Source organism: Rosa rugosa, chromosome 7 (genome assembly GCF_958449725.1).
Source record: "Rosa rugosa chromosome 7, drRosRugo1.1, whole genome shotgun sequence".
NCBI classification, from domain to species: Eukaryota; Viridiplantae; Streptophyta; class Magnoliopsida; order Rosales; family Rosaceae; genus Rosa; species Rosa rugosa.
Genome location: NC_084826.1, coordinates 15,005,189 through 15,030,219, shown reverse-complemented (window position 1 = coordinate 15,030,219; position 25,031 = coordinate 15,005,189). Strand labels below are relative to the sequence as shown.

General features: G+C 45.4%; 1 protein-coding gene across 1 annotated transcript; it reads left to right on the top strand.

Annotated features, from left to right (window-relative positions):
- Positions 1–18,220: 18,220 nt before the first annotated feature.
- Positions 18,221–23,839, top strand: LOC133723687 (probable 3-deoxy-D-manno-octulosonic acid transferase, mitochondrial). Its single transcript, XM_062150564.1, has 12 exons — positions 18,221–19,021; positions 19,104–19,197; positions 19,302–19,344; positions 19,458–19,580; positions 19,840–19,959; positions 20,041–20,119; positions 20,353–20,469; positions 21,003–21,100; positions 21,239–21,329; positions 21,469–21,588; positions 21,669–21,739; positions 23,240–23,839. Exons 1-12 carry the CDS (start codon positions 18,823–18,825, stop codon positions 23,450–23,452), a joined length of 1,368 nt encoding a protein of 455 aa, XP_062006548.1. The 5' UTR covers positions 18,221–18,822; the 3' UTR covers positions 23,453–23,839.
- Positions 23,840–25,031: the final 1,192 nt, after the last annotated feature.

Here is a 25,031-nt window from a genome sequence, read left to right as displayed (position 1 = left end):
CCGCTGATTGAGATACTCCAGCACGGCATCGGGAAACCTCAGATACATCTCATTGGGCAACGACATACTCACCCGATGATCAGTCACACGAAATTTATCCGGCAGGTCAACGTCCACTCGCCTCGCCGTTTGCGATTCTCGCAACAATCCCTGAATAATGGTATCGGGATCGACATCAGCGTACGGGGCGTCACTCTTACTCGGAGCCTCGTTCGACATATCCGCTGCAAAATAAACATACAATTTCAGCAAGGATACCACACAGCATACGACAACACACCAAACAAAAAGGGAACCCCTCACCCAAAAACCTCCCCAACTCAAATATCTCGTATATCGGAGCCTACACAGACGATAGAACCCCCTCTTCCCCTTGGGAAAAGCACCTATCACCCTCGCCACACGATTCCGCTCCAGCGTGGTCAAATCAACCTCCTGCCTCACTACGATACACAAAAATGCTATTAGTATACACCAAAGGCAAGAAAACCCACCAAAAAAGGCAATCACGAAACTCACAGATAGGTTGGAACAGGGTCGGAGCCCGGCGCATAAATGTTCGACGGCAAGTCCTCGATAACAGCACGGCCGCGCGCCCTAAAATTCACACATCCATTATCGCCAGCTTTAGTCAAGTACTGCATCTTGAACATGGAATTGAACTCGCCGATACTGGGACACAACAACTTGCTAAGCTTCCATAGCTACAATACTCCCATTATTTGCCTCAACGCATTGGGCGATAACTGCCCTACTGATATATTCAGGCAAGACAGCAGAAACTGTAACTCCTCCGGTAATGGGAACGTCAACCCACACCTGAGCTGATATTCGTAAAAGCATGCCCACCCTAACTCGGGATGACTAAAAGTTTCACCATCCCTCAATGGGCCCAACAAGATGTTGTCTGGAATCGCCCAAGTGGTCCTCATCTCGGCGATCTGCTCCTCCGTCATACTCGAACCAAGCTGATCAATAGGTGTATCGCCAAGGAGCAACCGCCCACGTGGCGAACGCGGGATCTCCAATACTTCGACTTCATCTACGTCAGGTACATCGGGCACGACGGGTTGCTCAGCCCTACTCGGGACTCCACGAGCCGAACCCTCGCCACTTCCTCAGGAACTCCCCGCGATACTCCAGCGAGGAGCTCCCCCACCATCTCCTCGGGAAGCGCCCTCGCCAACTCCCCGGGAACCACCCGCGGCGCCCCCGCGGGGACCACCCCTATTGCGACTGCGAGAAGCACCCTCTCCCCCGCCACGAGAAGCACCGACGCCACCACGAGAGGTTCCTTCCCCTCCACGAGAGGAACCCTCTCGGCTACCGCGACCGTGATTCTCACGCGCCATACTCCGAGCGATACAGTTAACTGGTCAGTCGTTTTTATATCGCCTTCCTCAAGACTCCCCGGCAAAATTTCAAATCTTCAAACCTTATCCGGAGGAAGAAAAAAAGGCTTAGCTCGACCTGCAATTCAACCCCTCCAAAATCTCGCAGAATCTAACCCAACCCAGAACCCGCCGGTAAATCGCTTTCCCGGGGTACGACCCCTCACAAGACCCACGCACACCAATGCCCTCAGATAAACCCAGAAAGTTCATGAGACGGGATCTCGAGCGTCCCACACCGAAAGAAACGGAACCAAGCTCCCACAAACTTGCTACATTAAGGTCATCTCCAACAACCTAAAAGAGGTAACTTTTTACTATCACTTTCCATTATCATTATCTTACTCGATACTGACTTAGGCATCGGAGCGTTGAAGGCCGGCACACCCGGTCTTCCCTCTGACCTTCGTCCGTTTTGCAGATAAGCGAGACCGATAGTGGTAGAGACAGACTGACACAACCCGTGTTCAGTTGGACCAGACTCCTCTCGAGACCACTGAAACATTTCTATTGAGACCTCCAAATTTATTCAGTTGACCTAACTCTATTATGAATTATTAAATGACATATATTTCCTCATATAAAATTACTCTCAAGGTCAATAATTGTACCAAATTTTTTTTTTTTATCTAGACTTTCCAAATTAATAATAATAGATTGCATTCTTTATTATTTTCCTTATCCATTTTCATTTTTCAATTTCACTATATAGTCATTGTACATACCAGCAAATACCTTGGATTGTCACAAGGTTTCATACTACGGCCAGACCCCGTAGGGCCACCCAAGTGGTAGGGCATGCACTGGGCCCGGTACCCAGCAGGACGGTGTCCACGATAGGCAGCACCTTGGGAAGCACAAGTCTTAACTAAGCCAGGTAGGGCTCGCTAAAGCACGCACCAGAACCCATTGATATTCTGCAAACTGTGGAACCGCGTCCCACATTGAAGAAATGGGAAACTCCTTCCCATGCTCAGAGTATATAAATCAAACTCAACCACCTTCATGAGGATAATAACTTCTTTCCCTTTACTGTTACTCTGTCAAATTATACACATAACCTTTCTTCAGCATCGGAGAGGCATAAACCGTCAGGTACGGTTTATACCTCTGTCGTTGTGTATTTCCTTTAACAGGATCCCGGAGTTATCTTGGTACCCGCTGTTGGGTGTAGCATTCTGCCTAGCTACCTTAGAGAAGTCAACAGAAACAGTTATTAAAGCATTTATATATATTTAGGGAAAAATTCACCAACGGTGTCTGGACACTTAGGAGACTTTCAGAATGATACCTGAACTTACAAAGTTATCAATGTGATACCTGGACTCATTTTTTCGTATCAACGACATACCTACGACCGATTTCCGTGACAAAATTTAACGGCTCCGTGACGGAAATTGGTGGTAGGTATCACATTGATACGAAAAAATAAGTCCAGGTATCACATTGATAACTTTGTAAGTTCAGGTATCATTCTGAAAGTCCCCTAAGTGTCCAGACACCGTTGGTGAATTTTTCCTTTTTTTTTTTTCCCATTTCTTTTCTTTCTTTCTTCTTCTTCTTCTTCTTCTTCTTTTTTGGTTTCTTTATTCTCTCTTTCTCTCCTTGCCAACACCACCGCTTTCGGAGAACCCACCATCGAATATGCAGGAAGAAAAATGGGGGAGAGCCACAACAACCTCCACCACCGCACAACAACGTCGTCCTCCGCTGCTTCTCGATTGGGTTTGGGGATAAGGACTACTTCTTCCTCCACCACTTGCGAAATCGTGGAGGCTTAAGGCCACATTCTAAAGGCCACCGGCCGGAAGGACAGCCACAGCAAGGTTTGCACCACCAAAGGCCCCAGGGACTGCAGCATCCGGCTCGTCGCCCACACCGCCATTCAATTCTACGACATACAGGACCGGCTTGGATACGATCGGCCTAGCAAGGCCGTCGATTGGAGGGGTGAGATTGGAGCTGTGATTTGAGAGTGGAGGGCTGGCGGGGTCTGAGTTTCTGATCAATGGTGTATAAAAGGGGGTCGGAGGAGAGAAAGAGAGTGGTGGTGGTCAAGTCATTGGCGGCGGCGGCGGGGATGAACTCGGAGTGAGCGGTGAAGCCTCAATGCACAATTTCAATTTGCTATAGGATTTGAAGTTGGGGAAACCAGAAACATCTGTGGTGCATGAAGGTGGATTGAGACGCAGTGGCGGTGTTTGATCGGCGATCGACAGTGGGAATCGAACGAGCAAGATGATTTGAATCTTGATGATTCAAATCTGGGGAAGAAGAAACCAGAAAAGAAGAAGAAGAAAGAAAGAAAGAAGAATAAAGAAAAAAAGAGAAGATAAGAAAGAATTTGAGGGTAAATCAGTCATTTTGTCTTCATTAAGTGACTCACGTGCATCGCACGTGCAAAATTGGGAAAAATTCACCAACGGTGTCTGGACACTTAGGGGACTTTCAGAATGATACCTGAACTTAGAAAGTTATCAATGTGATACATGGACTTATTTTTTCGGATCAACGTCATACCTACGACCAATTTCCGTTACAAAATTTAACGGCTCCGTGACGGAAATTGGTCGTAGGTATCACGTTGATACGAAAAAATGAGTCCAGGTATCACATTGATAACTTTCTAAGTTCAGGTATCATTCTGAAAGTCCCCTAAGAGCATCTCCAACGGGTTGGTTAAACAACTTGTGTCAAATTCGAATTTGACTGATGACGTGTTAGGGTTATTTTTGACAAATTTTTGGTCCAATGGATTGGTTATATTTAAATATTATTTTATTATTTTTTGAAATATTTTATAACAAAAAGAAAACTATTTTTCTCTTTCAGGTCTTCGCTCTTCTTCTTCTCTGAAACCCAATCTCTCTCAAAATCCAAAAGGAAATACCCTAGTGGCAGCGTATACCACAACTCACCAATTCAACCCACTCAAGGAATCAAGCTCCATCAGGTGCCAATCCATGCTCCAGGAGGTCGAAGACGAACCCAGAAGCATAGGACGACCAAGGAGGACAGCGGCTCTGCGGGTACCCGAAAATTGCAGGAACTTCGCCGGAAAACCCGAAGTTGAGCAATTTTGTTGGCGAGTTGCTTCCTCATAGCTTTGCCGCGGGTGGATTTGCGAGCGGGCCATTAATCCCAGAGAATCAGAGAAAGAGAAGAAATTTTGGGGATAGAATTAGGGCTTTAATAGACTGGGGAAAACATTTGTTCTCTGTCTTTTTTGCTGTTCTTGGAAAACCCAAGAAATTAGGAAGAGGGTGTTGTTGAAATCTCTATCTTCTTCTCCTTCTTGATTTTGCTTTGGTCTGGATAGTAGATAATGGGTATGAAGAAGAGAATGAACGAAAGAGATGAGGAAAGATAGAAGATAGAAGAAGAGAGGAGAGAGGAGAGAGGAGAGAGAAGAGAGAATAAAAAAATAAAAGACCGTTTGCCTTTGGTCTGTCAAATTTGACAGCCTTCCCCATCTGTCTTTTGCCACATCAGACCACGTCAGAAATGGCACATGGGTTGGAGTGAAGAAAAATGTCAAAAGTAACCGTTCAGTTGTCCAAGTAGCAAAAGACTACTCCATTGGATATGGTCTAAGTGTCCAGACACCGTTGGTGAATTTTTCCCATATATTTAATAAGAGTTAAAACTATAATTAAGAATTTAAGATCATGTGACATAAGAATTTCTATCATCATATATGTTGAACCCATATTGGTGAGGGAGCACAAAATAATTCCTATTATGACCTAAGTCTAATAACTATTGAAATAATTAACCATGAGGTATAGCAAATAGAGAAAGAAAATAAACATTAGAGAAAAATGATTATTCTTATTTTTATTTTTTTTTGCATAGCTAAAAGAAAAAGTAAAAGAGAGAGAGAGAGAGAGAATAGTTCATGTTAAAACATTTTCTTGTTGACTAGAAATTAATTTTTGAAACCCAATACCTTGTGTTTGATTTTTTTTATTTTTTATATTGGATAAAAGATTTATATTGTATATTGTCTAATTAAGGAATGGACATGTAATTAAGATTTATAGAGTAATTAAATTATTGAAATGGCTAAGTTTTTCATATTATCATTTTGTAAATTATATGAGTGAGGTTATTTGAGGAACTTGAGTGAAATTTAGTGAGTAAATTTAGTATTTGAAAATTTGATAGGAGATGTAAAAAGCATAGGAGGTCAAGTGAGTAAATTTAGAGGTTTCAATAGAAAAACTCATAAAAATTTTGATTCCAATCATGGTCACTAATACTAAACTTCTTAAACCATCTGAAAACATCTAAAACCCCAAGGCGCCGCCCACCTTGTGTTGCCTTCAAGCTCCGGCATTGGAGCCTCAAACTGCCATCTATGTTGCAAGGCAAGATTATAGTCTGGAACTGTAGAGGAATAGTAAACACTGAAACCCAACGTGCCTTGATTAACTTGTTACAAGCCCGCAAAGCATCCCTGATCTTCCTGTCAGAAACCCTTGCCAAAAAAGACCTCATTGATCGTCTTACTAGGAGTTTGGATTTCAAGGACAACATCTGCTTCCCACATCAATTTGAATCTTAGGGTTTGGCACTACTCTATAATGAAGACACACATGCTGAATTGCGATCAAAATTATCGCACCATATTGACGTGGTAATAGGTAAACCTGATGAACCAAAAAAGAGGAGGTTTACAGGAATCTATGGACTGGAAGCAAGAAGAGATCGGACTCAAACGTGGTCTCTGATACAAACACTAGCCGGGGAAGCATGCGATCTACCCTGGTTGATGGCTGAAGATTTCAACGAGATCATGTCGCAGGCTGACAAATCAGGAGGACCTTCTAGAGCCCAAGCACCAATGACAACTTTCAGACAAACAATGGCAAGCTGTGGTTTCATTGACTTAGGCTATGTGGGCAGCAGATTCACTTGGAGTAATAAGTTCACCAAAGAATGTTTGGATTGGGGTTTTCAAAACTCTCAATGGCGTAGTTGGTTCCCATACAGTAGGGTTATAACCGTTGATCCCTTAGAGTCGAACCACTACCCCTTACTTAGTGAGGTAAATGCTGAGAAACTCAGGCATAGAAAGTCCAAGAAACTGTTCCGTTTTGAGGAAATATGGCATGAGAACCCCCAGTGCAAAAGTATCATACAGAAAAGATGGGCACAGCCCTTGACCTGTAGAAAATAAAGGTCGTAGGTCAAGACCTAATGCAGTGGCACATTCAAGAGTTTGACAAGCAAAAAACTGAATTACGTGTCATCCAAGAGAAGTTGAATGACATCATGAAAGCTCCCTATTCACCGAAGCATTATGAAGAGCAGAGACAGCTGCATATCAGGCATAGTCAACTCTTAACTCAACAGGAAAAATACTTGAGACAAAGATCTCGGGCTACTTGGCTAAAGGATGGTGTCCATTTGTGGCAGGATCTCGATACCCTCCTGGCGTCATCGCCGAGAGTAGGCCAAAAGTAACCTTGTCGCATTGTGCGGTTTACCAGGGATCTGGCGCCCGAGTGGTTTCCACACTCTCCACCGTGTACCATCTCCAGCACGACCTTTCCCTCTTCTGGGGTCAGACAACGGAGGTTGGGGTGAGTGAACCCCTGGCGGTAAAGCTTGCCATTCTGGATGTTGTAGCGGGTTGCTCTCTGCTTGAGTTGTCGCGCCTTGACTTTATCCTCTGGCAATGTGCCACTACTCTTGTATTCGATGATCTCGTCCATCCAACTGGGGTTGACCTCAATATTGAAGATCTCCGCCAGGGTTTTTGTGATACTTGGCTTGTCAAGACATTCCACCCTTCTATCCGCTGGGCTTTGGTGTGGCTGAGCGGTTGCCAGTCTCGCCAGAGAATCAGCCTTGGTGTTCTTTTCCCTAGGGATTTGTGTGATGGTGTGAAATTTGAATTTTTTGAGCGATGTCTTGACGTACCCCAAGTATGTCGCTAACTGTTGGTCCTTGGTTGGAAACTGTCGTTGACCTGGTTAACGACTAACTGAGAGTCGCTGAAGATGTTGACACTGTCATTCCCTGAGTCAATGGCGAGGAGTAAGCCGGCAATGAGTGCTTCATACTCCGCCATGTTGTTAGAGGCTTTGAAATTGAACTTCAACGCGTATTCCACGCTCAGCCCCCTGGTCCTGTTAAGATGACTTCGGCGTCGCTGGCCTTGGCGCTAGCGGAGCCGTCCACATGTAAGTTCCAGTCTGACTGCTAGAGAACTGGCTCTTCAGCGGTCACCATTACCGTTCCGGGCCCTGTCCCCGTGCTGGGTTCACGCTCGGTGAGTTCAGCAATGAAGTCTGCCACTGCTTGGCCCTTCATGGCTGTTCTTGGTTTGTAATCAATGTCGAACTCGCTAAGCTCAATGGCCCACTTGCTGAGGCACCCTGAATGCTCAGGATTCTGCATTACCAGTCTCAGCGGTTAATTGGTTAACACATGGATTGTGTGGGCCTGAAAGTACTGGTGGAGGTGTCTGGCGGCAACGATGAGTGCCAGAGCGAGTTGCTCTAAGGGAGGATATCTTGTTTCTGCTCCGTTCATGCCTCTGCCGGCGTAGAACACTGGGAGCTCCTCCTGGCCTTCCCGCCGGACAATGGCGCAGCTTACCGCTGACTCTAATACCGCTAGGTATATGTACAGTGTTTCTCCTTGCACAGGAATGGAAAGAAGCGGGACTGCCGCCAGGTACTCTTTCAGGCTCTGGAACGCTGCTTGGCACTCTGGGTTCCAGTTGATGACTTTCTTGTGAGTCGTTTTCAGGACTTTGAAGAATGGGACACATTTGTCAGTGAGTCTGGAGATGAATCGAGAAAGGACGGTTAGCTTGCCTTGGAGGCTCTGGACGTGCACCTTCCACTCAGGGTCCTTCAAGTTGAGGATGGCTTGCACCTTGTCTGGGTTAGCCTCTATGCCTCGCTCGCTGACGATATAACCCAGAAACTTGCTGGTGGTGACGCCAAAGAAACATTTTTCTGGGTTGAGGCGCATACCATAGGCCAAGAGAATGGTTATTATGATTCTGAGGTTTGCCACATGCCCGCTGGCCTTTATGCTCTTGACCAACATGTCGTCTACGTAGACCTCGATTATTTTTTCGAGATGTTCCGCGAACATGGCATTCATCAGTCGTTGATAAGTTGTGCCGGCGTTCTTCAGACCGAAAGGCATAACATTGTAGCAGTATAGGCCCTTGTCGGTTGTGAAAGTGGTGCATTCCTGGTCGCCGGGATGCATCTTGATCTGATTATAGCCGGAGAAAGCGCCCATCATGCTAAGGAGCTCATGTCCGGCGGTTGCATCAACCAGTTGATCAATGCGGGGTAGTGGGAAACTATCCTTTGGGCATGCCTTGTTAAAATTTTTGAAGTCGACACACATTCGCCACTTTTCGCTGGGCTTCTTGACCATAACCAGGTTGGAAATCTACTAGGGATAGATGACTTGGCGGATGAACCCAATGCCCTGGAGCTTGGCAACCTCCTCTCCTATTGCACGGTACTTTTCTTCATCAAAGGCCCTCCGCTTCTGTTTGATAGGATAGAAGGACGGTTTGATGCTCAACTTGTGTGTGATGATTTCAGGGGAGATACCTGGCATGTCTGCTTATGACCATGCAAAGACGGCAGCGTTGTCACGTAGGAATTGAGTGAGTTCCGCCGCCACCCCTGGGTCTAATTGGGCGCCTATGCGGACTGTCCGCTCAGGGTGCTCGTCCGAGATGCAGACAACCTTCAACGACGTTTCTGGGTTGACTGGCTCCTTCTTTACATACTTCTTCTCGTCATCCCTAGGGTCCTCGAAGATATTTGGTGGCGGTGCCTAGTTTCCCACCGTCAGGTTTCATGGCGGCGCGTTGACCGTGCTATAGTCGTTGAATAATATTCTCGTGCCAATTGCTGACTCCCCCTCACACAGCCGGTGCTGTTGGGTGTGGGGAACTTCATGAGAAGCATGTACCCGGCAATGATGCATTTGAGCTTGTTGAGTGCCAGTCGGCCAATGATGGCGTTATACGAGCTGAAACAATCGACAACTATGAACTCTGTATGTGTCTCCGCCGTACATGGACTAGTGCCGATAACTAGCCACATGTAGTCGGACCCCAGCGGTTGCGTGATGTCACCGGAGAAGCTGAGCAGTGGCTCATGATCTTGGAGTAGTTTTCTGTTCCGCTTGAGGTGGTTGTGGCAACCGTTGAATGTGACGTTGACATCGGATCCGCTATCTACCAGGATTCTTCCCACTGACCATTTATCGAGAATTGCGTCGATCAAGAATGGATCGTCGTGGGGTAGATACACTCCGCGCTCCTCCTCCTCCGAGAAGGTAATAGGCTCCCAGCCAGACTTTGGGAGTTTAGCGGATCTCTCATAGCGGATGTTGCAGATTTCCTTGGGGTGGTTAGCGCGGGTATAGCGCTTTCTTGCCCTATGAGACATGTTGGTGATTGGAGCGTCGCCGTCGATGGTGTTGATGCGGCCCAGGGGCTCAATGTTGGCGATCACAGGTGGCGGTTGGCGCACCTTGAATTGCTCCATCTTGCCGTCACGGTACAAGGTCTCAATGGCCGTTTTGAGAGCATTGCAGTTGTTGGTGTTGTGACCGCTGTCCTCGTGGTATTTGCACCACCTGCCGGTGTTTCTAGGTTTTCCCGTCTTTGGGTACGTTCCTGGGGGTGGCGGTGGGATCTGATCCTTGCACTGATCGTATATTTCCTCATACGAGGCCGTGAGAACTGTAAACACTGCATACCGCTGAGAGGACTCCGTCTGTTTGTTACGGTTATCCCCGTGTGGTGGGTGGTTGCCCTTATTATGATGTTGGTCTTTCCGCCGCTTGTTCTGGTAGTGGCCCTGTTGCCACTCTCTCTTCTTATCAGTTGGCGGGACAGCGGGGGACTTGCTAGCGGTCTCCTGATGACTGGAGGAAGGTTGCGTTGACTTTGCCGGTGTTGGTGGTGGCGGTGGGGTTTCTCCATATGTGATGAATTCTGCCTGGGCATGAATGACCGACTCACTCATGACGTGGTCGTACACGGTATTTGGATGGTTGTAATTGAGGTGATAGAGGAATGGCCCTTTGAGAAGTCCCTACTTGAAGGCCGCCGAAGCCATTGTTTTATCAAGATCGCGGCATTAAGATGTTCCCGCCCGCCACCTTGTGACAATCGCCTTCAGTGTCTCCTCCGTACCCTGCTTGACGTTGAACAACTGACTTGTGTTGTGCTGTCCAGCGGACAGTAGGATGAACCGAGAAAGGAAGGCGTGCGATAATGCGTGGAATGAGTCGATGGATCCCGGCGGACATTCAAAGAACCAACTCATTGCCTCACTGTCCAGCGTTTCGCTGAATAAGTGGCATAGGGTGGCGTCATCAAATCCCTTGTTGTTGGTGACCTTCTTGAAGGTGTCCATATGGACGAAGGGATCGGACCTACCGCTGTAATGTGACATTTTTGGAGTCTTTGCATGTGCCGGCCTGACAGCCTGCAAGATCGTAGCGGTGAATGGTCCTGGCCTGGACGCGAAAAGCGGATTTGAAATTGGCGTTGGGGCGCCCAACTCCGCCAGGATTAACCTTTGCTCCAATTGTTGCATCCTTTCCACTATTTGGGCGATTGCGTCGCCAGCGGGGTTTGACCGGATATTCCGCTGGACTGGTCCTCGCCTGGGGGCAGGTGGGTTTCCCTCAGTCCTAGCCCTAGTCCCCGAGCGGTAGGTGCTCGGCAATGATTCTGCCTCCTGCTCCATCATTAGCTGGGGCACCGGGGGAGGCCCCATACCCAATAGTTCTGGTGGGTTCAGTGGGACCTGCATCTGCACGATTGGTGCCGGTACTAATATGCCGGTATTAGGCCAGCTGTGCCTGGTGCTCCGTGATTGTTCGCTTCGTGTTGGGTTGGCGTTTGCCTCAACCGTCCTTTTTATTTCATCGAACCGCGACATCAATGTGGCCACTTGCTTTTGGGCCTCGGCCTTTTCTTTGTGCTCTTGTTCGCGCTCTCTATTTGCCTTGTGAAGGTCCGCCAGTGCCAGCTCATACAGAGTGGTGAGATCCTGGGCCGGTGGGCGGCTGCTACTTGGATTTACCTCACCGCCGGGGTTGGCTGGGGTGTTGAATAGTGCGCGGTTAATGCCTACCGCCGGGTTGGTGGGTTGGGGAATGGCAGATTGGTCCACCTGCTCTTCAGTGTTTCCCCCGCTACCCTGTTAGTCATGGTAATTGTGGTAGGATGACCTTTTGTTCAAGGATTCCCACAGACGGCGCCAATGTTAATGCTCAAAGTTCGGCGGTAGTCGAACCTTCGTTTAACGCGGGTCCGGTGGGCGGACCGCTACTCTGAGGACTTGGTAATCTTCGCTAGCTGTCAAACGAAAGACAGGGCGTCAGAGGGAGACCGCGTTGGGCGGTCTTCTCTTCTCCGATGCCTAAGTCAGTCAATGCATATAGACAGCATAACAATAAATGAGTAGTAAATGCGTAATTAATGAGGAGAGGTGATAGAACCTTTTATAGGTGAGGAAAGAGCTGATCTTCTCCTTGTTTTCGATGTGGGATTGATGTGCTTCAATTCCCAGCGTCTGGAGCTTCTGATGCTATCTTGGAGCGGCGTGTAGAGGCGCGTCAGCGGTGATCTGGGGCCAATCTGGGGCTCAGGCGGTAGCCCGCCTGGCTGTGTTTCCGTAGGTCACTCCTTTGGAGGGAGTCGGTACCGCTGGCGGTACCATGAGTGTGGCTCACTATAGCTAATTATGCTTGCAAATGCACATGTAGGTACAAGTCCCCCAAGTCCCCAGTCAAGGAGGGCAATCTTGGTTGGGGAGTTGCTCAGCGGTTTGAAGCGTTGCCTCCGCTAGACTTGCAACAGCATAATTAGCGTCAGTGCGTTGTCAACCATGGATTTACTGAGCGAACGCTTTGTACCCTTTCGGGTGGGCCCTTGCTTGGGCCCCCAGGGAGTCCCCCACTCCCCGGCTAAGATAGACCTCCGGATGGTCGGTATATTGTTTGTTGAGGGGAGCTGCGCGGAGCAGAGGGTGTTGGGTAGCGAGCCCAATCTTTGGTACCCAAGTGACGGGGGTCAACGTGCCTAATCAGGGCCTTCGTAGACTGTTGACTAGTCCCCGTGTCCCGGAGGGACGTAATCTGACCGCAACGCCGCGTGGCGGTCTTCGTCAGAATGAGGCGTTGCCTCGGGAGCCGCCGCTGGTAGTAAGCAGGAAGCAGCGTCGCGGGGACGTGCTTGGCGGTATCTTAGTGAGCGGTGTTGTGCTCAGCAAAGTAAGCAGTTTGCAAGATGGAAAGGGAGTTCTACTAGCGGTGTGTCGTGTAGCGGAAGCTGCCTTATAGGGTGATAAAGGAGAAGTTCCGCTGGCGGGGCTTCGCCTAGCGGAGACTTCGTCACTTGTAATGTGACAAGGGAGAAGTTCCACTAGCGGAGTTTCGCTTAGCGGAGACTTCGTCACTTGGAAGGTGACCAGGGAGAAGATCCGCTAGCGGAGGTTCGCTTGGTGGAGACTTCATCACTTGTAATGTGACAAGGGAGAAGTTCCATTAGCGGAGTTTCGCTTAGCGGAGACTTTGTCACTTGGAAGGTGACAAGGGAGAAGTTCCACTAGCGGAGGTTCGCTTGGCGGAGACTTCGTCACTTGTAATGTGACAAGGGAGAAGTTACGCTAGCGGAGGTTCGCTTGGCGGAGACTTCGTCACTTGGAAGGTGACAAGGGAGAAGTTCCGCTAGTGGAGTTTCGCTTAGCGGAAACTTCGTCACTTGGAAGGTGACAAGGGAGAAGTTCCGCTAGCGGAGGTTCGCTTAGCGGAGACTTCTGACGATTGGTGGTCTCTTCCTAAGTGGTTACTTCCATTAGACGCTTCGTCTGATAGTGGTCGACACGTGGCCGACTTCTAAAGGGTTAGCGTCTGGAGGCGTGCCTCCTCAGCCTGCCCGTCTTCTCGCCATTAATGCGAGTTTAGGGCGGGTTCGCCAAGAACAGCTCGTGCAGTCCAACCGAGAGATGTCCAAAGGCCGTGCTGTAGGGTGATTGGTCAACGGCGGTTGAGCGCATAATCCCCTCTAGGCCGCCAAACCCGAGCCGCTCGCAGAGGTGGTAAAGAAATTCCCGCTCATTGTCATTCAGGAACTCTGCGTACGCCGCGAACGAGTCCAGGTCGCTCGCGGGCACCTCTCTCTCAGCGACCACAGCCACCTTGGGCGGAGCCTGTCTTTCCTTCTTCTGCTGGCGGGCCCCAATGGTCTCCACATCATCCCCTTCCTCTTCCCCGCCGGAGTCATTTTGGCGGCGCCTTCGCTGAAGCACCCGTGTGCTTCCAGCTGGGGCAGGCCTCGATCCCTTCGGCGGCGGCTCCAACCCCTCAATGGTGACGGTCTCCGTCGACGGCACCACCTTCTCCTTATGTGCCCCACGCCGAGTGGCAGGCACTCTCTCTTTCTGTGGCACGGCTGCAGAAGGGCCCTTACTCCCGCCGACAGCCCCACTACCCACGCCAGTCCCCGCCTGAACGACGGGCGAACCGTCGCCACCAAGATGAGAGTGGTGCGGCATAGGTATCACCACGGGAATCTCAGACTGGCTTAGCGCCAGAGTTTAGGGATTAAAGACCTTTTTCTGAGCCACCAGCCCGGAGGCGTACATGCTCTCCAAAAAATTGTCGATCTCAGCACAATCCATGGCCTTAGCAAAAGCGTCTCGGCTCGCTTTGTTACCCAACGGAGATTCTAAAAAAAAAACGACTTAGCCTGAGACAAATTGAACAAAGGCACAAGATAGCGGAGATTGCTTACCAACGGCACGAGTCAATTGTTGATCAACCAACAACTCCCAACCAGTAAGGAGACGAAGGTCCAGCAGGTTGCGATTCCGCCAGCAGCCTCTGATACGTGCCACACGACACTCTTCTTCACGAGTCAGGTTATAGCGCAGGCCCGCTACAAAAAAGAAGTAACCGTTAGTACAAACTACAAGGACTATCACAAGAAAAATCGCCAACTTTGGTCAGCGGAGACCGACACAACCTCGGATAGGCTGAAACTCCGACTTAATCCTAAACGTCGGCTCCCCCTCATTGGACCCATCTTGGTATTCCCACCCCGCCGTGGCAATACAGAAGGTACCCCGCCAGTAGGACATGGAATCCTTCAGGTTCTCAATCAGCTTGGGCGCCCCCTGGCGGCGACTCACGTCCACCTGCCCTCGACAACCTTGGCGCTTCACGTACACCAGCTTTAGAAGTGTAGCACCTACGCCACGGTTGGTCCCTCACAACCGGACAAGCGCCATAACGAGTTCAATGCCATCATCAACGGCCACATGTTGGGGCAAATCTGCCCAAAGGCGAGGCCAAACTCACACACAAGGATTTGGAGATTTGGCAGTAGCGTGAACGTCACTCCTTGGTGGAAGATCGCCTCGTGCACGACGGCATACCCCGCTGGCAGGATCGAGGCCTTCTAGTCCGTCGTCGGCGGCCGCAACTTCACTATGCCTGGCAACTTAAACATCCGCTTCAACCGATTGACGGCAGCAACGGTCATTGGCCCTCCCGCCTCGTCAACAGGGGTGCCGTCATGGAGGACCCACGTTGACTCGGTATCCTCCCTCTCCCCCATTAACGGAGCCGCTAACAGGACTATTACTTGCCAACCGCTCCTCACGCCTATTTCGGGCAGCGGCAGCCTCCCCCGCCCTAGAACTCTCTGGACGCGGAGCACAACCCATAGCTACTTCCCAGGGTATGGTTTGTAGCTGCTCGATCTCTAGCGGTTCTGGCAGTGAGGTTCCTGCACGGGCAGACGGACGCCACGAGTCAATAAAAATTCTATCCGCCACGCTGAACGACATGTCAGACCCAGAGTCCTCACTGCTCGAAATTTCTACGACGTTAGCCATCCGAAACCCTAAAACCCAAATCAGTCAGTTCACACAAGATCTAACCTATCCCTATATCAGTTACATCAAAGAACATCAAGAACAGTTACCCAGAAAATGCCAAAACAAGAACAAAACGCACACTCAACCCAGATTCGACCATCTAGCAAATCCCTAAACACCAACTCTCTGCCAAACACTATAACCCACCCTCAAAGTTCACTTTACACCCTCAGAACACACCGGGGGAGAACAGATCATACCCCAAAACCAAGAAACTGGTAATAGACAACACAAATCCAATGAAATAGGAATCGGATTCGAGATACCAACCTCAAAGCAAACTCTGGTGTGACAAAACCAAGAAACTGGCAATAGACAACACAAATCCAATGAAACAGGAATGGGATTCGAGATACCAACCTCAAAGCAAACTCTGGTGTGATCGGGATCACTTGTCTTCACTGCTGAAGATTTCGTCCCCCCAGGTTCGATAACTCCACAGAATCGTAGTAATCTTCTTCACAAATCACAGGCGAACAGAGCTTGAAGACGACGACTCAGGTTTGAAGTTTTCGCAGAAGTGTCAAATCTCGCTAGGTTCCCCCCCCCCCCTTTTTTATGTCAACGTCAAAGAATTCTAGGCCGTCCGCTGAAAAACGACATCACACACCAGCCGTACACGTGTCCCACGTCTGCACTTACTCTCCGGATTAACCGAGGCGTCGCCTCGGTTACAAAATCTATAATTACTCGCATTAATGGAGAGAAGATGGGCAGGCTGAGGAGTCACGCCTCCAGACGCTAGCCCTTTAGAAGTCGGCCACGTGTCGACCACCATCAGACGAAACGTCTAATGGAAGTAACCACTTAGGAAGAGACCACCAATCGTCGGAAGTCTCCGCTAAGCGAACCTCCGCTAGCGGAACTTCTCCCTTGTCACCTTCCAAGTGACGAAGTTTCCGCTAAGCGAAACTCTGCTAGCGGAACTTCTCCCTTGTCACCTTCCAAGTGACGAAGTCTCCGCCAAGCGAACCTCCGCTAGCGGAACTTCTCCCTTGTCACATTACAAGTGACGAAGTCTCCGCTAAGCGAAACTCCGCTAGCGAAACTTCTCCCTTGTCACATTCCAAGTGATGAAGTCTCCACCAAGCGAACCTCCGCTAGCGGATCTTCTCCCTTGTCACCTTCCAAGTGACGAAGTCTCCGCTAAGCGAAACTCCGCTAGTGGAACTTCTCCCTTGTCACATTACAAGTGACGAAGTCTCCGCTAGGCGAAGCCCCGCCAGCGGAACTTCTCCCTTGGTGGACTTCCTATTGGGCCGCTAACTGTTGGGCTGGGGTTTTGCCCTAGTCCTTTGCTATTTTGGGCTGGGGTTCAGGCTCTTGGCCCAAACCTATGTTTTTAGCTTTTGTCTAATTACAATAAGTTTCTTGTATTAGAAACCTAACGAGTGTAGTTTGGCTTGTCTATTCGCTATGTTTCCATAGCTTTTAGGCTCACTTTTAAAGTGAGCGATTAGTTCGAATATAGTTGGTCTATCCTATGTACTACTGTGGCTCCTCCACGAAACCTTGATCTGGCCATTGTTATGTGTCAACGGGTGAGTATGTAATGGCCTTCTTGGCATGCGCTATTATCAATGGAATTACCATTCATTCAAAAAAAAAGAAATATTGATTTGGTGGGGAGAGATAGTGGAGACGATTAAGACCAAAAGAAAAAAGGAAAGTTTTTAAAGGAAAAAAAACACACACACATTAATTAACACTTATTTATTTATATAATTATATGTTTGTAAAAATAAAATTAATAAAAAAAGAAAACCGCCTAGTCCCCGCCTAGGCCTCTGGGCGCTAGGCCCCGGACTACCCCCCGACTAGCGCCTAGCGTTTTTTAGAACATTGTATATAGCACTGCCCTCTATTTTGTTATGTCCTAATTTTGACCTATGATATTTATGAAATGTGATGTCGGATTTGTTAGAATTGAAGTTGGGATGGCCAATGAACTTTTGCTTAATATGTAGTTTTTTCTTTTTCTTTTTTGTTAAGAGAAACTGTTGATGTATAATAGTTACCCCAGCAACTATGTGTTCAATGGTCTGTTTGACTCTATGCATATAGTTATCATTTATGAATAGAGAGAATAACACAAATGGTCACTCAACTTTTACCTATTCGACACTTTGGTCACTCACCTTTTAAATATATCACTTTGGTCACTCAACTTTAACTCTGTTATTCACTTTAGTCACTTTGTTAATTTTTTTCATTAAAAAAAAATTATTTGCCACAATATTAATGATATTTCCGTTCAACCAATTGTGAAATATTGAGAAATATGTATTAGAATGATTGAGAGAAGTGATTAAAGTGAGATAAAATGCTCCTTGGGTGACTAAAGTGATTGACAGAGTAATAGTTGAGTGACCAAAGTGATATATTTGAAAATTGAGTGACCAAAGTGTCGAATGAGTCATAGTTGAGTGACTATTTGTGAAATTCTCCCTTATGAATATGTTCAAATACAAATGAGGAATTACGTTTAAAATTCAAGAAAAAATTAAACATGCAGCATCGTGCAGCCTGATTTGCTAGTAAAACTTAAGAACTCAAAGTCCATATATCTGCTTTTGGAAGAGGAACGTAAAACTCCTAATATCTGAAGTTCTAAATCCAACCGTGACCCTAATCCCAACTCAAAGTCAATGAATATGTTACTGACTTTGTGTTTTCATTTTCAAAATCAAAATTTAGTAAGGTAAAAATATATAACATTAGCTATCACTGAAATTGTTTGGCATCACCAGAAATGGCGGGTGTGTGGTGGGTGTGGGGAGTTTGGTTTGTAAAATAAGGGCGGTGCGGGCAGCGTTGGGTATGGGATTTGGATGAATCCTTCTTTCGATTGGTTTTGTTCGAGTGGGTTATATACTTATATTTTTTTGGTACATTAGGGGCCAAAGGCCCAGAAAGAAAAGCAAAAAGGAACCTAGCTCAGACTGCTAGAAAACATTCTAGGGGGAGCTACAACAGCAATGTCATCAAGTAAAGTACCTGTAACCATAGCATGAGGTCTTCGGAGGAGACAAATTCTAGGAGAATTAGAGACACTGGCCTTGGCAAGAATATCAACTGCCATATTTCTTTCTCTATGAACATGTTGGACTTGAGACTAGTTGAAATATTTGACAGTGCATGTGGTGGTGCTGGGGCTCCAAGGTTGTGTTTTGCTGGGCTCAGATTTTTTTTTTTTTTTTTTTTTGGGGGGCTAGTATGGTTTGGCTTCGGGTATTGTAGCGGTGCTAATTAGAGGCTTCAATTCACTCCCATTTTTGTTTTGGGTCTTTGTTCCTTGGTCGTTTTTTTTCTCTTGAAAGCTTGGTAGTTTAGTACATTGTCGAAGTATTCCAATTTAACAAAAAAAAGTCTGTTGCCAAAAGTCTGGGTTATTCCTTGTGCTCTCTTGAAGACTTGATTACTTGAAGTGAGTCACTTCCTGCTACTCCGGTGAAACCTTAAAACACAGAAAGAGAGAAATGGCGGCAACGAAGGGCAAGGTGGTTTACAACATTTACAGAGCTTTGAGCCATGGCCTGTCTCCATTTCTCTGCCTCCACCTTCACTGGCGTAAACTCCGAGGCCTCGAGCACCCTCTCCGCTGGCCGGAACGCCTCGGCCGCCCCTCCCTCCCTCGCCCGCCGGGCCCACTCCTCTGGTTCCACGCCGTCTCATTAGGTATCAACAAATCCCATTCCTTTAATTTCATTTCATTTGAGGAAAAAAACCCAATTGCTTTTCTGATGAAAATTGTGAGCAGGTGAAGGAATGTCGGCGATTCCTGTCATCAAAGAATGCATTCAGCGGAGGCCTGATTTAACCATTCTGATGACCACTACCACATCGTCTGCATTGTAAGACCCATGTCTGCATTTCCTCTTTCACTCCCAACTCAACATTATGTCAAGTTTGCATTTTTTTTTCTTTTTTTTTAATTTGTTCTCTTAATTATGTGCAGTGAAGTAATAAGGAAACGTCTTCCAGCTAGTGTGATTCATCAGGTACTTTTACTCTGATGTTACAAATGTATTAGTCTTGGTCTCTGTGGCATGACCGAATGTAAAGATAGAATATTTCTGGTTGTGATGTACTCAAAACTCTGTGATTGAACTAGTTTGCGCCGATTGATACCCCTTCTGCTATGGACACATTCATTGGTCACTGGAAGCCAAATGCAATTGTGTTAATGGAGAGTGAACTGTGGCCGAATTTGATCATCGGTGCTTCAGAAAAGGGTGTAAGTATTATATCTAAAAAATGTGCTTTCCTGATTTATGTCTAACATACAGCAGTAAGTGAAACTTAGTATAGCTCCAGTATGGCTATTCAAGTTTACTCCAAAGGGCTGTTTGATTCCCTCCAAAGGTTGCACCTTTCAATGCTGATCAGCCTGTTTTGATGTTATGTGTATATATTGTGGTATAACTATAATTTTGGTGTACTTATGTCATGTTTCTGATTTCAGATGACCCTTATATGATCCACTTTCTTTTCAGATCATGCTGGCGTTGTTAAATGCACGGGTATCTACTAAATCTTTTAAACGTTGGTCGGGACCAGTGCTTCTTCCACTTATTTCGTTGATGCTCTCAAAGTTTTCATTGATTGCTCCATTGGTATGTGCTGGTATACATTATGTTGCAGTAATCTGTGTCTTCTGTTGTTATTGCTCTAATTGATTTCATTGCACGATACAGAGCACTATGCAAGCAATCCACTTTCAGCTACTGCATGCCCCACCTTTTGTCATCAACTTTTCTGGTGACCTGAAATATGGTATGCTTCAGAATGAGAACTTATAATGTTTGCTTGGCTTAACATGTGGAATGCAAATGAAGCTTATGATTAATTCTACTACCTTTTTGAGAGTTTAAATAATATGTTTTAGGTCTTGATTCTTGTCATGATTATATATTAGCAATTCTTGAAGAAGGTGATCATCTATCTTAAATCCTGATCCAGATGTTTCTTTTCTTTTTTTTTCTTTCTTTCTTTTTTTTTTCGTTCAGTCGTTGAAGAATTTGACATGTGTGAGGGAGAGATCAGAAGTATAGAAGATTTGACGGTACACCTTGCCCACAGGCAGGTTTGGATGGCTTCTTCCATACATAAGGGGGAAGAAGAAGGTGACTTCCTGCTACCTAGCCTTAATTTCTGTACTGTATATATGGTGTCATACACTTATATGCATGCTAGAGTTTCATTAGGGACCTCACTTGTATCATGTCATCCTCATTATCAGAAGTTGGTTTCTTTTTCATACACTCTTCCTGATTGTATTTTGCAATGCAATGGCACATAATCCTAGGTCAGTGCTTTTTTCATCTTGTTAGTTCATGTTATGATCCATTTGTCTATGTATTAGCTTTCTTGTAGTGAAATTCAGCTAAAGTAATTGTCACTTCCTTTATGTCTTCCCTGAGTATGAGAGTGAAGGAATGTGTTTGTGACATGGCCATTTGAGCAGATATATTGGTGATACCGTTGGAAATTCATACATAGTTTGCGATTTTGATAAAAATAAACTTCCAGTGGGTTGGGTTCTTCTTATGGATCGTTATTTACTTCTTTCTGGTTTAATTTTCTTTACAATCATTTAACAGTAATCTACCGCGAGTTGATTCATGTTGGTTGAAAAACTCACGAATACTTTCTGCAGTAATACTAGGCATTCACAAAGTGCTCATGCAAGAATATCCCGATCTGTTCACAATTATTGTGCCTCGACATCCACAGCATGGAAAAGAGATTGCTGATGTACGACCACATGCAATTTTATTGGCATTTAATTCTTAATGATCTACTTTTGTCTTCGTTGAGATTTACTACCTGAAATTAATTATTTAATGTTACATTTATTAATCGTATTTTGTACTATTTTCTTAAGTGGTGCAGAAATTGTGGAGAGAAGGGCATGGTGTAGCTTTGAGGTCTCAGCATGATAAACTTGTCAGAGGAACTAATATATTGGTGGTGGACACATTAGGTCAGCATATTTTGAAATCTTCTACCCACTTTAGTCTCAGATAAATCCTATGAAAACATAGATCTTTCATAGTTAAATTCTCCTACAATTGCTTTAGGAAAATTATGCTTCTAATTATATATTTTCCCTTGATTTATAGGTGAACTGAGACACTTGTATAGGTTAACTCCAGTAGCTGTAATTGGAGGTTCCTTCTTTCCTAGTCTTTCTGGTCACAACATATCAGAAGCTGCTGCAGCTGGCTGTGCCATTTTGACTGGTGAATATTTACTACTAAATCAGATGTTGATTCTGAACATAAAACACGCTGATAGATGCTTTTTTATTCTGCCTTTTCAGGTCCACATGTTGGGCATTTTTCATCCATGGTACTGGAAATGCAACAACTAAATCCTCTGTCAGTCGTACAGGTGTGAATGACCTCTATCCTCTATCCTTCAAATATCATTTGTTGAGACTGTTCAAGATTTAGCTCCAAAACTTACAAATGCTTCATAAATTTACATGTAGTGTAATCACTTAGCAAGTCTCATCGAAAACATTTGCGCAATCTAGTATAACAAGTTTTAAAATTTATCATTGTCTAGTAGTTTGAACTTAATTCTTTTGAATTCTCAGCCAATTTTCTCATATGTAATTGGCGGACCGCATTAAAGATTATTCTTTGATTTGCTAGTCATAAGTTCATAACAAAGAAAACTCTACATGCAGAATCTACTTTTTTATACAGTTGACTTGAATTCAGATTTTTTTTTTTTTTTTTTTTGTCTTGCCAAATGTAGAGATCCTGACCCTGGAATTTGGAAGTGGTCAGTTCTACCTGAAAACTGTTACGTATATGATCATTTGTGTAGGCTCTAGATCAGAGGTTGATAAAATGTCATGTACTCTGTACTCTGTTAATCTGGTTGGTTGAAGGCTTGAAGCTATAAGGCAGACGTGTCAAAGAAGTCATTTACTACTGGGTAGAATGGGCATTATTCGGGTTCATTTAGAGTTGATTTCTTGAAGCATATTTCTGGTGTGTTAGCTCCATTTGCTGTTTTTTAAGTCTTAATAAGTACACTGTTACACCTGTATTGCCTCTTCTTTTTGGGGGAATATAATTTTTGTAGGGGAAAATCTCACAAACAGTACCTGACCTATCGGCCACTAATAACTTTCGTACCTCAAGTTCAAAAAATATCAGATTGGTACCTGAACTTCTGACCCCGACCCAATATCAGTACCTGGGAACAGTAAAATCGTTAACGGGGTTAATTTTTGAAGGGTAAATCTGTCATTTCACTGTTCATCATCTCCAAAACTCTCCCCTCTCTTTGCAATACCAGATTTCTTCTTCTTCTTCTTCATACCTCATCACTACTATCAACCAACCTTTCACTTCTTCAATAGCCACCGTCCCATCCACCACCAACTCCTCTCACCTCTCACCTCTCATTTGGTCGATTTGGGTTTGTGTGTGTGAAGTATGAAGAAGATAATGAAAAATCTGGGTTTGCAGAGAGAGAGGGGAGAGTTTTGGAGATGATAAACAGTGAAATGACACATTTACTCTTAAAAAATTAACTCCGTTAACGATTTTACTGTTCCCAGATACTGATATTGGGTCGGGGTCAGAAGTTCAGGTACCAATCTGATATTTTTTGAACTTGAGGTACGAAAGTTATTAGTGGCTTGAAGTTCAGGTACTGTTTGTGAGTTTTTCCCTTTTTGTAGTGGTGTTTGTACTCGCTGTCATGGATTGTTTAAAGTTTCTACATGTGTATATCATCATCTAAACCGGGGACATGATCGACCATAGCTCGATCTTTGCTCATTTAAAGGACTTGTCAAATGTCAGCTACTTGGGAAGAATAGAAAACACATGTCTTTGATATCTGTGGCATTCTATGTCAATGGTCGTGCAGGTTTCTGGTGGATTGGAACTTGAAGAAGCTCTCAGAAAGTTATTGAGTGATGTTAAAATTCTAGAAGAACATCGATTAGCTGCAAAACAAGTGTATCATGCTCTGTCAAGTGGAATTGTTGGGAATGTCTGGAAACTACTAGATTTTCATATTCTCCAACGCGATTTGAATTTAAAAGGAAATAAAGATCAGCATGCAATAATAGTAAATTAGGGTAAAGTTCATTTTACTACTCATTTGTATGCCTTAAATTTAGTTAGCCTGGGTATTGCTATCAAATTTTGTTTTTTCTAGGGGATTTCTGGTTGTGGGCGTTATTTTGTATTTGTGTCCCCTCTCATTAGGTATAGAATTTTTTTTATTTTTTTTTCCTTACAAGGCAAAAAGAACGTTGACAATGAAAAGAGTGGTTTTGTAAACAGGTATGTGGCCTGTATGTCAACTTTTGTAAAACATAAAACAATGGAAGGATAAATGTAAAACAATATACTGTTATTTCCCATGTGTTGGTTACCCACTTTGATTTCTAGAATCCATGGAATGATTCAACTTATTGATACAAGTCTGGAACACATTTCATGCATCCTAGTTCTATTGCTACTTGACAATTACTCTTTTGAGTAAGAACAATGCTATTTGGATTTACTAATATCATGGTTGGGATTGTGACAAGTAAATGTAATACAAATAGCTACTGTTGCTGCTTCTTCTTCTAGGACGGCTGCAATAATCAAATCAAGCATGATGATCATTTCTCAGAAAGCCATGAGGGGCAAGAGAATTGGTTGGTTCTTGTACCACCTCTAAGAGAGTGAACTATATCTTCAAAGAGAAACTCATCACAAGGTAAAGTTAAAGGACCAGGGTTAGCATGACCATACTCTTCATATGCTTGGTCTAGCAGCTGCCGTAAAACTGGGTGGTTCAGTAAATCCGTTCTCACAACAAACCGTCTCCTCGCTTTCCCTACTACCATGGCCAAGTGACCACGGGGGACATCCTGGGGTGGTTTATTTTCACCACCTCGGGAAAGCTTCCGCCTCACCTGCAACCTGTTCAGCTTCACAATGCTGCAGACATCACCTCTAGAATATTGCTCTCTGAGAGGAGCCTCATCCTTATGAAGTAAGGTTTCAGACATTTTTGTTGTAAGCAGTTCAGAGCGGAGGCAGGTATTTATAGTAGAGGGGCAACACCAAAATGCAGGTATCTTATAACTATTAACTAACTACTACTTGCATTATGTGGATGAGATTTTTTGACTGATCTGGGTATTATTTCGTTAGGTTCTTTACATCACTTGCTCTTCTTGGTTCTCTGGAATGAAAGTGACCAGTCCAAGTTCAAGCGAGGCAAGTGCATGCCTAATACATATTCTTTTGTAACATGCCAGTTTAGAAATTTTCCCAACATCTATAGTGGAGGTTGTGTAACAAAAATAATTTGTTGGGTTTAAGAGGAACCCGATCCAAAACTCTTGCTAATCCGGAGGGTTTGTTGGCTTGTGTTTCGTTCTCTCACAATTAGTTACCGAAAATTGACCATTGTTGGTGGTTCCAGATTTCCAGCAAATATAGCAGCTCCTGGAGAAATTAACAGGCTAGGCGTTAGCTTTAGGTAGCTTTTCATCAACAAAACCAGAAAGAATCACCGAGTCCTAGTCCTAGGATGAGCTTTTGTTGTCCTAGTCCAAAGTTTTTACAGGTACCGAATGTTTGGTTGGTCTAAACTCCAATGCCTCAAAATCCAGGGCTATAAATGGCCAACAAAGCTGAAATGTGTGACAGAATAG